This window comes from Rousettus aegyptiacus, unplaced genomic scaffold (assembly GCF_014176215.1).
Source record: "Rousettus aegyptiacus isolate mRouAeg1 unplaced genomic scaffold, mRouAeg1.p scaffold_m13_p_8, whole genome shotgun sequence".
Classification (NCBI taxonomy): Eukaryota; Metazoa; Chordata; class Mammalia; order Chiroptera; family Pteropodidae; genus Rousettus; species Rousettus aegyptiacus.
In genome coordinates this window covers 82,688,429-82,702,064 of record NW_023416311.1, presented here as the reverse complement: position 1 = coordinate 82,702,064, position 13,636 = coordinate 82,688,429, and the positions used below count along the sequence as shown (strand labels likewise).

General features: G+C 38.5%; 1 protein-coding gene across 1 annotated transcript; it reads left to right on the top strand.

Annotated features, from left to right (window-relative positions):
- The first annotated feature begins 2,480 nt into the window (after positions 1-2,480).
- Positions 2,481-3,731, top strand: HSPB3 (heat shock protein family B (small) member 3). Its single transcript, XM_016142353.2, has one exon. It carries the CDS (start codon positions 2,616-2,618, stop codon positions 3,066-3,068), a length of 453 nt encoding a protein of 150 aa, XP_015997839.1. The 5' UTR covers positions 2,481-2,615; the 3' UTR covers positions 3,069-3,731.
- The last annotated feature ends 9,905 nt before the right edge of the window (positions 3,732-13,636 follow it).

The following is a 13,636-nucleotide window of genomic DNA, read 5'->3' as shown; positions in this document are numbered from 1 at the left end:
GCCTGAGGAAAAAACACACTTGGAATATCTAAGGAAGGACAGGAAGCTACTGTGGTTGGATCATAGAGTCAAGGGAGAGAGGTAGGGAGGAGGTCAGCAGGCTGGATAATAGGTTCTTGAAGGCCGTGATAAGGATTTTGGATTTTATTTTGGTTAGAACAAGAGGCTTCTGGCTGGGATTTTAAAGCCAGGGAATGATATAATCTCTACCATGTTCTAGAATAGATGCTCTGGTTGCAATGTGGAAGATGGAAAGTAAAGCAGGGTAGAGACAGGAAGTCCAGTTAGGAAGCCAGGTAGATTTTCCAAAAGAACAAAGTGTCAAGGTAGTTGCTGAGAAGAAAGAGGGAAGTTCAGTTATAGGATTAGTCAAAGGGCAGTTTTGGAAAAACGGCAGAAGTAGAAGTTTCAGATGTTGTATCAGAAATATGGATGTTCATTTTGAATCTCAGCAACTCATATAATCGCACGTGGAAATGTCACTCACGTCTCTTCCTCTTTGTCTAGTTTAGAGGTCCTTGGACTCATGAATCTACAGGAGTCACCAGATGCATTTTTCTCTGCCCTAACAGTGTCTTTCCAGTCTTTTTAATAGGTTGTTCTTTTTTTTTTTTTTTTGAGAGAGTGAGGTTCTAGTTTTTAGTTTTAGTTCTTTAAATAGACTTTATTTTTTAGAGCAGGGGTTGGGAAGAGGTAGAAATGAATATGTGGAACACAGAAGAATTTTAGGAGACTGAAACCACTCTGTGTGGTACTGCAGTAATGGATACGTGCCATTATATGTTGTCCAAACCCACAGAATCTACACTAAGAGTGAACCTAATGTGAGGTATGATGTGCCAATGAAGGTTCATCAGTTGCAACAAATGTACCACTCTAGAAGGGGATGTTGATGACGGGGAGGGTGTGCGGGTGTGGGGACAGGAGCTGTCTGAGAAATCTATACCTTCCTCTCAATTTTGCTGTGATTTTTTCTGCCATTTCAAAGTCAAATCCTTACTATTCCATTTATTTCCCGTTACTGGCAGTGAGTTCTGTTCTTGACTCACCACTCAGAGCAGAACCAATTAAAACACCTCTCAATATTTTATGCACCAGACAACATTAACACAGCTAAGAGTGTACATTTTTTCCGTGAAGCTTACCGATCTGTAAAGTGCAGGCCACAAAAGCTGAGTGTGAACAGCGTTGTTAGGGCATGCTCTTAAGTAATACCAAAATGTCCAACAGAAAGTTGAGTAACAAAGTAGAGTAACAAAGTTGAGTAACAAAAAGGAGTTAAAGGAAATAGTTCCCTTCCATTTTCTGATTTAAAACTTTTTTTTTTTTTGGCATTTTTCTTTCATTCTAAGAAAACGGATATAATACGAAAAGAATGGCATTCCCAAGTCTCCCCAGCCTAGAAAACACTAATCTCCATGAAGAGGCTTTCTATATTTAAAATCTTCTTATATGTATTTGCATTACACATACACTGTGAAAATAAAAAGCACGAAAGTATTTATAGTGAAGACCAGGACTCCCGCTAGCCCTGGCCCTCCCCCCACCACCTTGTTCCCCTCTCAGGAGGCAAGCACTGTTCCCAGCAAAATGTCTTTCCGGGAGATTCCATTTATACAAGCAAATACCTACTTAAAAAAAGTATAAATAGTAGCACATTATATGCTGTTCTGGACTTTCTTTTCATTTAATACATCCTTCTATAGCAGTGGATGAAGAGTTGCCTCATTCTTTTTCAATGGAACTTTAATATAAAGGGTGTTACAGCTGAGAAATTAGTTATAATTTATCTTTGCCAATTCAATAGCAGAGGTGCAACTAGATCAATCCTTAGTTTTCTGGGCTTTCATATCAAACAGTTCAAAGCTTTAACTGTTTTCTTTCCCCTGTGGCTCTATTTTCATTACTAAGATTCTCCGTTCTATGACCCTTCACCCCCTTCTGAGCTTTGACGCTTCCCTAACTTAGTCATCTGATCTCATTTTTGATGTGTCAAACGTAATAAACCCAGATGACGTGGCTCAGATGTTTCTTACAGACAAAAGATTAAAAGATGAAATAAAAGAAAATATAGAGGACAGAGGGCTATAGGTTTTTTGAATGTTAGAGATTTGAATATATGTGTATCTTAACTCCTCATCGATTCCAGCTAGATTCAAGAATGAGGCTAAATGCAATCTTAGCTCCTATTGCGAGTACACGTGTACGTCTGAATCGTTCTAAGTCATAGTCCCTTAGATCACTGCAGTTCACAAGGACAGTGCTATCGGATATTTTTAAAATACTATTTCTGTATTTCTCTTTTTTTCTTGAGGTAAGTAAGGCAGACACATTTGCCAGAGATAACTGAGAATGTGAGGGCGATTCTTGATTCGGCAGCTCGAGCCGGCTGTGTGCTAAATGCAACTCCAAAGCATGCCCTATAAATAGCCGTTCATTGTCAGTGTGTGTGAAAAGACAAGAGTGTGTGCTGGTATGATTCAGGCCTAATTAAGTGGTTGCATCTGCTCAGGGTTATAAGCGAATAGCTGCTTGTCAGAAGGCAAAGACTAGGGTTCGCCACCAACTGAACGCAGATTGAAGCAAAGCTGTTTATTGCTGTTTCTGCCTCCACTATGGCAAAAATCATTCTGAGGCACCTCATAGAGACTCCAGTACGTTACCAGGAGGAGTTCGAAGCTCGAGGTTTGGAAGACTGCAGGCTGGATCATGCTTTATATGCACTGCCCGGGCCAACCACCGTGGACTTGGGAAAAGCCAGAGAAGCCCAGGCTCCTCCAGTAGACTCAGCGGCAGAGACGCCACCCCAAGAAGGCAAATCACGCTTCCAGATCTTGGTGGACGTGGTCCAGTTCCTCCCCGAAGATATCATCATTCAGACCTTTGAAGGCTGGCTGCTGATTAAGGCTCAACATGGAACCAGAATGGACGAGCATGGTTTTATCTCAAGAAGCTTCACCCGACAGTATAAACTACCAGATGGCATTGAAACCAAAGATTTGTCCGCGATCCTCTGTCACGATGGAATTCTGGTGGTGGAAGTAAAGGATCCAGTTGGGACTAAGTGACATCTTATTTGTTCCTGTTTATGCGACATGAGGAATATTACAGTTCGGCCAATAAATGGTACCTCAGGAATGTTCATTTTACGCACATTTGAACTGATTTTTACGAAGATTAAAAATATAAACATAGTTCCTGGTATGTCAGGGTTGTCTTTGTTGCACTTACTTGGAAAGGATTATTGTTAAATATGTTTCTACAGTTGACAGTGATGCTCTTCTTACACCTGAAACATTGACAGTTTTTTGAGGCTAGTTTGATACTAGAAAGAACTGATAATTATTTCTTCATTAATCAAACAATGCCAGAGAAATTGTATTTGTAAGAAATAGTGGCAGAAGAGCCATGCTAATTTAAGAAATGTTTATCAATTTTATGAAAACTTTTTATAATGCTGGAAAGAATTGTGATCTCTTTCACCTGATAAGCTTTTCTTTTCAGTGTATTTTATTACAGTGGAGCTTTGTAAATATACAGTCTGAAGGTTAAAATATAGCACTTGGAAATTTGGTCTGAAATATATCTATGATTCACTGCAGTTTTCACTGCCTTAAACTTATATTGGGATTTTCAGACATAAATCTTATTTTTAAAATGTTTCAAATATGTACCTCATTCTTTTTTTAAGCTAAACTGAATCTTATCTGTAGTATTTTTTAAACAGCACATGTTCTGTGAATATTTATGAAATATAAATAAGATATGTGTTAATTCATACGTTTATAAGTTCATATTAACTTGAGGAAAACACTGTAAAGAGTACTGAAATCAAAGAATTTTAATATATGCTCTTTAGATGCTATTTAAAATTTTAGATGTCAGAATATGGCAAAATGTAATGCATCTGCTCTCTCTGCATAATCCTTAGCTTTAAATAGCCTGGCAGGCCATGAAGCTTCAGGCTGAGCTTCCACAGGCAATGAGTTTGCACAGTACTTGGGCTCAGCACTGCTTCATTTTCCCCCAAATGCTGCTTCAGCCTGAAGGAGAGGCTGAGACTTGGAGGAAGCTAAGGGTTTGCTTTAGAAATGTTGCTTTCAACAGCTGGTCTGTGGCATTCCAAAGATCTGCTATCTCATTCTGTACATAGTGAATATTTCTTTGGAGGAAGTAGCTGCTTTTACCCTGCACCCTGTGTGAGCCTGAGGACAGCGCTATGAATAGAAGAGGAAGGCGGAGTGTGGAAACGGCCAGGTGGGTCGGCCTGGAGACTGCTGACTATTCCGCCCTGCTTGCCTACCACGCTTTATGGTTCAAGTACCAAAATGAGAGACAAGAAGCGATAGGAAAAGAAATCAAACAGTTCTAAGAGTCATTTCGAAAACAAATGTAGTCTGAGAAGGATGTTTGTTTATAGTCTAATTAAACCGAAAAGATTTTGAAGCTACATGTTTTATATGAGGTTATTGCCTAGGCACTAAGGTCTGTGCATCCAAATCTAGGATATGTTTGATAGAGTGAATGTCACAGACCAGCTTTGCTACATAACAAAATTAATAGTGTTTAACTAAATTATATCGACTAATATTAGAACTGAAATATCTACAATATACTTTCCCATTGGTTAGCAGAATAGTGTGAAAACAAACTCAAGGTTAGAAACAAACAACCTCTCTCATTTGGCCTTGATCTTACTGTAGGTGAGATCTTACTTCTGAGAAAGTTAAGTGAAATTCTTATCACGAGGAGCCACTGATAGGAAATATTTCCTTTAAAAATTAAAACAAACATATCATCTGATTAGTTTTTAGTTTTCCTAAGATAAAGTTTAAAGTAACACATAGATATTTTTTGATTTGGAAATACCAAACATTATAGAAAATAAAAAACATTCATTATTCTTCTACTACCATGAGGCAGCTACTTTAAATTTCTAGCTGTCTTCCCTTATACATAAATACTTGTATCACTTTACATAAAATTAGGATTATATTTGCATGGAGTTTGACATCCTAATCATACTGGTTGTTATCCATTGTCCTCCCCCTTGCTGCCGACCCAGACCCATCCTCAGCCCTTCTCGGCCTCGCCCTGCCCCCAAGCAGGCTGACTCCTATGGCCACATCATTCTAGTTTCCAACTGGATTCAGAAAATGGACACGCTGACTGCAGACCAGAGACTGGAAGAGAAGATCGGTGCGTACGAAGGAGAAGGGTCAGGCGTTTCTTTCCCCACTGCCAAGCTGCTGCAGACAAGGCTCTGGCAGGGCCTCCCTCCCTCCATGACTCCCGCTCATACTGGCTCTGGCCTTGGGACTCTGTTTCTTCTTCTTGCTCCTTCAGTGGTTGGGGTAGTAAAGTTTTCTGCCCTTTCTTGTTCCTGCGGCTTCACCATCCCCTATTGATTACTTTGCCTGCTCTCCCATAAATAATCCCATTATTCAAGTCCCTGTCAGGTGATGGAATTCTGTTTGCTGACAGAACCCTGATCGCTTGACTTCTTAAGTGATGAAAAAAAAATAGCACGTCATTTTCTTCTTGCTACCAAATGTTAACTGATGTGTGATGGCTATGCACTATTCCAACACTGATAAACTGTATTTTAATTTAACCCTTCCTTTTCACTACCGGCCCCAAAATGAAGCAGATGGTACTCTCAAATTGGAATAATTTAAGTTGAAATAATTTATTTATAAAGAGAGTAATTACAAAGGAGAGGGCAGGGTGGAGAGCAGCTGCAAGGAATAGCGTGTAACCTGAGTGTAGCAGTGTGAAGTTGTTGTGTCCCCTGGGTCCAAAGGGATGGGAGGAGGAAGTAAGTCTCAGAAATCAAAGAGAAATTCAGATATAGGAAACCACTAGCTGTGACTTTTATTTGAGGAACACAGTCAGCCCAAGGTGACCTCGCAGGGGCCAGGAGAATAAACACTTTCTCTAACTTCCTAGCAGAGTACCACATTGGCTGGACCAGACTGGTAGCCAGAAGGTGTGGGTGCCCTATTACTGTAGTTCAACAGGCTCTCGAGGAAGTGGGCAGAGTGGTGAAAAGGAGAAAATACCCAGCACTCTAGTAAAATGAGAACTGCTGTTATTGCTCTCATAGAAGACTTTTTCTACAAAATACAGCCTGAAATTAAGCTGGGAACTACAAGTCCAGGATGGTAAAGATGAGGAAATAGGGGACATGAGGCAAGAAAAAATGGGAAACAAAACGATGTGACGTGTTGCCACGCTGGCCACTGCTTCACAATGAGCTATGAAGAGACTCAGCATCCTCTTGACGGGGGTGTTGGCTCAACACTCGGAACTTCTCCAGATCTTCAGGAAGAAATCAAACCTTAGAGCAATCCACAGGGAAGAAAGGAGAGGAAATTTGTCTGCCCTGTTCCCTACAATGTCCCATTTATGCTGCTTAATGTGCAATCTGAAAAAATATCTTTTTTTTTTTTAAGATTTGGAAATTTCATGGCTATTATTTCTTCACATGTTTTCCATAACCCCCTATTCTCATTAATATTCCTATTAGGTGCAGATCGAAGTCTCTCAAAAACTCTTGTCTTCCCGTGCTGTATTTTTGGGTGAATTCCTAAGTACTTTAGTTCTCTTTTTCCTTTTGAAATATACCATATGTACATAAAAATATAATTATTACTGCATGCAGGTTTTACATACAAAGACCATCCATGTAGTAAACCACTTAGGACAAGAAATAGGTCATTGACAATACCCACAAACTGTTCCCCTCATCCCTACTTTTCCAGAGCCGACCTCTATCCTGTCTTATGTGATAATTAGTTTTTCTTTTCTTAAAAATATGTTTGCATCTCTAATCAATATAGTTTAGTTTTGCTTGTGTTTAAACTTGATCTAAATGGAATCATAGCCTATGTATTTTTTTCTGACTTACTATTTTTACTTAAGATTGAGTGCCATCCAAAAGAATAGTATTCTGCTCATTTTCATTGATGTATAGATTTCATTGTACAAGTATACCAATTTATTTGTTTATTTGATTGATAATAGATATCTTGGATTAGTTTGGGGCAATATGAACAATATGGTTCCGAATATTCTTGTATGTGTCTATTGGTTTCCATGTGCAGGAGTCTTTAGAGTGTATATCTAAGAATGAAATTGCTGGGTTATTAGGTGTGGACACTTTCTGCTAATTGATCATGCCTAAGTGTTTTCTAGAGTTATTTAGCAACTTATTCTGCCATCAGCAGCATATGGAATTTCTAAAGTATCCTAAATCCTCACCAACACTTGGCATGGTCAGACTTAAAATTTTGCTAATCTGGTGATGTGTCCTAAAAAGCACAGAGAGACACCAAATCTCAGTTTTATCATGTTACTGAGGTTTATCCCATGTATTGAGTATTTTTCCCTGTAGCTATGGTTTTCATTGAGTTTTTTCTATAAGCTATTCTTATCTCTTTCATTTGTTCTATAATTTCTTATTCTTCTACAGTAGATATATTCCTTTATATAATTCTTTGAGCAGCCTAAACATACTTATTTTCAGTCTTTATCAGATTGTCCTATATGTTGATTTCATCTGAGGAGAGTTCAAGTTCCAAGTATAAACTTTGTCGATTTTCTTAGCATTAAGTTACTTCAAGAGTTTAGGAATTTTGGCTCTCAGACTTGTTTTGTGTGAAAGGATAGTTAATGTTGGCTCCCCTCCGCCCCGTGCTTAGCCTCCCCCATCTAGAGGTTTTGCTATAGCCTTTGCCTTAATTCTTAATTTAGGCGTCTTGAAAATCTATGCCTCAAAGTAACCTCGTGAATATTGCAGGTTCAGTCATCAAAAGAGCATGAGATTTGGTGCCTTTTTCTTTCTTCTTAGAAAGCCTGGAAGTGGTTTTAGCCTCCTTGTATTGCAGGAGGGTCTTCACTCACCAGAGTTTCCACACAGTAAGCCTGGTTCCTGTCCTCCAAATCACTTGGCTTTCACTCTTCTTGCTTTTGAGACTGGCAGTGTCTTTTTGGTTTTCTCTTTCTATTGTATTTATCATTGTCAAGAGTTAGAGCAGCATAACATCCTACTTGATTCTAACTTTTTTCATGGAAAATAATATATCAAGTACTGGGATACAAAGTAGAGATTAGATTTCTAGTAAGGAAATACAGTAAGTTCAAGTTTTAATTCCCCTGAACTGTACAGTACCTGCCATCTATAGCTAAAATTAGTTCTATTTTCTTCCCCCTTCCCAATTTACTGCCTCTTTTTAACTAGTCAGCTGAGTTTTAGATGCTTAAGATTTACCTTATTTTTTTTTTTCAGAAATGATTTCAAACTTATCTCATCTGCTGGACAATATGATGGCTCATTTTTGTTTTCATTCTTTTGCAATTATATTCACTTCAGAACAAAGCAGGACAGATTCACAATGCAAATACAAATTGCATTCGGTATCAAGAGGCAGAAGATAAAAGTTTTTTGGGAATATTTATATAACTCTTTTTCTTATTATTTCCAAGTGAGTGCAGAGGCCTAGTCCATGTAAGACGGCCCAACATCTTAGACTCAACCTCTTGATAAGAGGACTGGCAATCTGCCCTCCTCTTAAATATAAACTCGCCTTATGACCTGCTTTGACCAACAGAATGAGAAGGAAGGGGTGCTATGTAACTTTTGGGTCTGAAGAGATCTAAAGCTTCCATAGTCACACTCTTATGAATATTCCCTTTTGGAATCCCTGCCACCTGGAGAAACCCCTTGGAGAACCAAGGCTCTGTGGTTGACAGCCCCAGCTACGTTCCCAGCCCACAACTACTGCTAGCTACCGGCTAAATGAAATGATCTCTCTCTCTGACATTCCAGCCCAGCTGAGCCTCCAAACAAGACCATATGGAGCAGAAGGACTCTCTAGTTGAGCCCAGTCAACACACAGAATCACAAGGAAATAAGTGGTTGCTCTAGTTTTAAGTCACTACGTTTTGCAGATTATCAAAACAAGAGGAAAAATGAATTCTATTTACTCCGGTATCTTGTCAAAACCAGAGTTTCTTATTTATAGAGCAAAGTTTAATTATTAGTGATTCTTATGCTTATGTATTTTTAAAAACCTAACCTCCTTATATTATCTAGTAACAAACAGTGAGTTCTTGTATTAGAAAACAAATTAGAATTTGTATATACTTCTGAATAAAATCCATTTCAAAATATATTTAAATAAAAAAGCTTTTTATATTTGACATTCCCCTCAGTTTTTAAAGCTAGTCTTTCCTGAAAATTTTTTCATCAAACCTTAAGAACTATAAATATTAAAATGTTATTATGCCTCAAAAATTAAAATAACGTGTTATTGTACAAGAATAAATAAATCAATGGACAAAGAAACACTGATCAGAACTGCATTATAAGAATGTAGTTTGATAATAGTAGCGGTTACAATAAATAGGAAAATGTACCTAAGATAACTATATAGTTATCTGGAAGAATAAAATTAAAAGCTTATCCATATTACATACTACATATCAAAAAAAAATTACAAGTGGATTCTAAAAGTGAATGCAAAAACCAAAAAATGCCATAAATATCTACTGTGCTGGTTATTCTCCGTTCTCTTTACTTTTCTCTGCCCTGTTCTGAGTCCCAGGAGACTGCTCTCTGGTTTCAGGTTGGAATCACTCAATAGAAGACACAAGCAGGAGAAAAACAGGTGGAAGGAAAGAGAGGCTGGGATATACTTTTTCCTCTGACTCTCGTTGCTACAGGTCCAGGTTCTGGCAGGGGCTGCCTCCCTTCGACTGGGGCTCTGATGAGGCTGCCTCTCTGCCCTGGCTCCAGCCCACATCGGTCTAGCAGTTCCATTTCCTTTCCCATGTTCCTTCAGGCTTGGCGGGGTAATGGCTTCACACTGTTTCTGGTCTCCGGATGCCTACGGTTCTGTACCAATTCTAATGTGTTGGGATTCTCCCCACACCAGCACGGAATTCTGGGACACTAGATCGGTGTCCCACAATTCAACTCCATTCTGACACTATCTACCTAGAGATAGCATCAGATCCCACGAGTCGAGGGCTCAGTCACACAAGACTGTCCCTGCTCCCCTTTCAGATACCAGCCGCAAGTCCAGGTTCTCACCTGTGCTCCTGAGGAACTGGTGATCGATTGGAGGTTCCAACAACCCTCTCCTTGGGATCAATTAATTTGCCAGAGTGGCTCGCTGAGCCCAGAGAAACATTTTATTTACTGGATTATCACTTTACTATAAGAGGATATGACTCATGAACAGCCAGATGGAAGGGGATGCACAGGGTAAAGCAGGTGGGAAGGGATGCGAGGGCCCAGGCCCTTTCCGGCAACAGCACTCTCCCTGCACCTCCAAGTGTTTGCCAACTCGAAAACGCTCCAGAACTTGTCCTCTTGGGATTGTATGAACGCTTCATTACACTGGTATGGCCAATTTAAAAAACAAAAACAAAAACAAACAAGAAAAATAAAATAGAAAAACAGAAAAGGAAATTTTTATGAAATAAGAAATATTTAGAATTTTTTGGATTTTGTTTAGTCTGTGTTTGAGACTAAAACATATGATATTCAACGTTGCTGAGCATGGTACAATACCTGGTTTGTACTATAAATTAGCACAGTCTTTCTGCCAGGTAGTATGTTAAGGCTCTTGATATGATTTAGAAGTGGGAGAACAGCAATTAAAGAATTTATTCTAATGATACAATAAAAACCTTGCACACAAAATTGTGACGTATTAAAAATATAATTTGTTTAACAAACTAAAGTCTATTTGTATTGTAAAATCCTATACTGCCAGTGAAAATCATCTTCTAGAAAAATACTGGAGTAGAAAAATGCTCACTAAAATTAAGGAGGGAAAGTGAGTTACAAAAGTTGTATAAAATGCCCACCTTTAATTTCAGTGGGCATATTTCCATGTCAACGAGTCTTTGTTTAGGACATGATATTAATGGCAGTCTTGTACTCTATAATATGGATATGCCATAATTTATTTCATAATTACTCTTTGATTAAGAATCAAAGAGTAATTTTTAAAAAATGTCCAAAGTGATTAAATGATTGGGATTTTAAGGTCTTCACTTTGTATTTCGTTGTATACAGAAAACAAATTATTTTGTAATCAGGAAAAAAGTAAATGTAAGCTTAAAATATTCTATAAATGTAACATTTCATAAATGATCATCACAGTGTCTTGAAATAAAGTCCTGGTTTTATCTACTTAGGATAATTTCAGCAGAAAGCAGGTGGTTTATTCATTTGATGAGCATGTCTCATCTCCGTTGGGTTATTCCAAAGAAATCAAAACGTTCAAGACCAATAATCTCAAGAGGTTATGATTCCATAAAAACGCAATAAGCAGAAATAGCATTTTTTCCTAAAATTTAGCTTTCACTGCATTGCAAATTACCTTCCAATTTGAACTATGGATGCATCCCAGAACTTCGCTTAAGCTCAGCATTTATTAATCAGGAAAAAGCAAATGAGCTGTCTTGGCCGAATGGCAGGCCAGGAAAGCGTATCACCTTTCCTCCCCTCCCTAGTGGTTTCGACTGGATGGGACAGCCACCATCACTTCCCTGCATGAAACCTTACCCCGGGGTTGCTATGCTCCTCCAGGCAGCTGTCAGGCACATACCATTCTCCTGAAACATTGCTCTTCAAAAGGCTGGAATTTCCCTCTGCTCTTGTTTTAGCTCCTCCAGCCCAGTATCCTCAAATTCTCCAAGGAACATTCAAAGCCTGGGAGAACTTGATGTGGCTTTAATTTACTGTTGCTATTGAATGGGATACAATTATTTTCTTGTGAAACTGACTTTTTAATTTTCCAGGAAATTCTAAATAGGCTTTATTTTGGTGCTAAGTCCATAAATCGATTTTATCCTCAGTATAAGGAAGAAATAACTGAATCTTTAAGGACTATAGCTTCATGGAGAAGAAAAGAATAATTAAGAAAGTGGGATTTGAAAGCAAACAAATGTAGATGGACTGGAGTTTGAGTGCCAACTTTGTGACTTTCTAGCCTTGGTCAGTTTGCTTAACTCCTCTAATGCCTCAGTTTCCTTATCTGTAAAATGGGGATAATTACAGTACCTATCACATATGGGTGTTTTGAAGATTAAATGAGATCAAGATGTAGGATGACCAACAGGCCCAGTTCACCAACGCCTGAGGAGTTTCTAGGGATATGACATTCATGATAAAATTGGGACATTCTGGGCAGGCTAGTATGTATGGTTTGTCGCCCAATAAATATCAGGTATTTACACCCAATAAATATCAGGTATTTACACAATAGCCACTATTTTGATTATTACGAATACCTATGAGAATACTCCCAAAGGCATATCTTCTACATAAGCTTATGGGACACATTCTAACTGTATCTTTTATAAAGATATTATTAAAAAAATAAAATGCTTCATTAGTAGATCAGAATTATTGCTCATTTCTAAAGTCTACTTGGTTTTTCTAAAATTCTACAAATTGATTTTTTTGTTTACTAAAGCCAAGTCTTTAAAGAGCTTTACATTGCTCTGTCAAGTGGTATGCAAGTACATATTTCTTAAAAAGTACACTGTAGCAAGGTAAAAAGCTGTGTCATGATAAAAATAAATAAATTGTAGAATAAGCTTTTTAGTACAATGAAAAAAATCATTTAAGGCACATCAGGTTTTGAAGACTATATTCCCATCTGGATCACTTCTACTTTAAGATGGCAGACTGAGCATACCTCTTTGTCTCTCCTACCTGTCAATCCCATTAAGTGACGTAAATTTCTCTTGTCCTTATGAGATAGGGAAAAAACATGATAATTAAATATTAAATCGAGTTGTATTCAGATTGTGTTACGTGCCACCTGACACGGGAACCTGGCCGATCAGCATAGGGCCAGACCACAGGGAACCTACAGGAAGATTCCCGCTGAGATTACCAATGACCACTTCCACCATGCCCTAACACTGCACACCTATCCCAGGAAAGGAAAACGGATCTCACCTGAACTCCTTGAACTCTCGGGGTTTCTCTCATTCTCATGCTGTCTATGGAGGGTTATTCCTTCTCTCATAAGCTTTTCTTTGTCTCTAACTCTGGCAGGTACTTGAATTCTTTCCTGCTCTCAGTCAAGAATCCCCAAAGATTCTTTTGGTGAGGGACATGAGCCCCCAATCAGGGGTATTCACCCTGTCCTGCATCACTCATTCACTAGCATTGCAGAGATGAGAAAAGGATTTATCAGGTGACTTCAGACTGTAGCAAACTTGTGATATGACAAAAAGCCATTGAGATCACATCGACAAATCAGATCATACAAAAGGGAGGAAGGACATAGTTATTGTTTTCTAAATTTGTCTAGTTTTAAGAATCACCTGGAGTTCTTGTTAGATGTAAATTTCTGGATCCCTCCAACTGAGATTAATTCAAGTGGGGAGGTGGAAAGCCCTTGAATCTGTATTTGGTTGATGTCCTCTGTGGTGCTTATGACAGGGCGAGTTTGAAAATGGTTGTCAACCAGGTATTGTCAGTATCCTGGGCACCTCCAGCATTCAGTGCCCAGGAACCAGGGATGCTAAACATCCCATAATGCTTAAGCCAACGTAACTCACAAAAACAAAATACTGGAAACAGAACGATGCAGCATAAAATTTT

Bases quoted from the DNA above. Each gene is read 5' to 3' on its own strand.
- HSPB3 (XM_016142353.2), top strand. From the start codon at position 2,616: ATGGCAAAAATCATTCTGAGGCACCTCATAGAGACTCCAGTACGTTAC.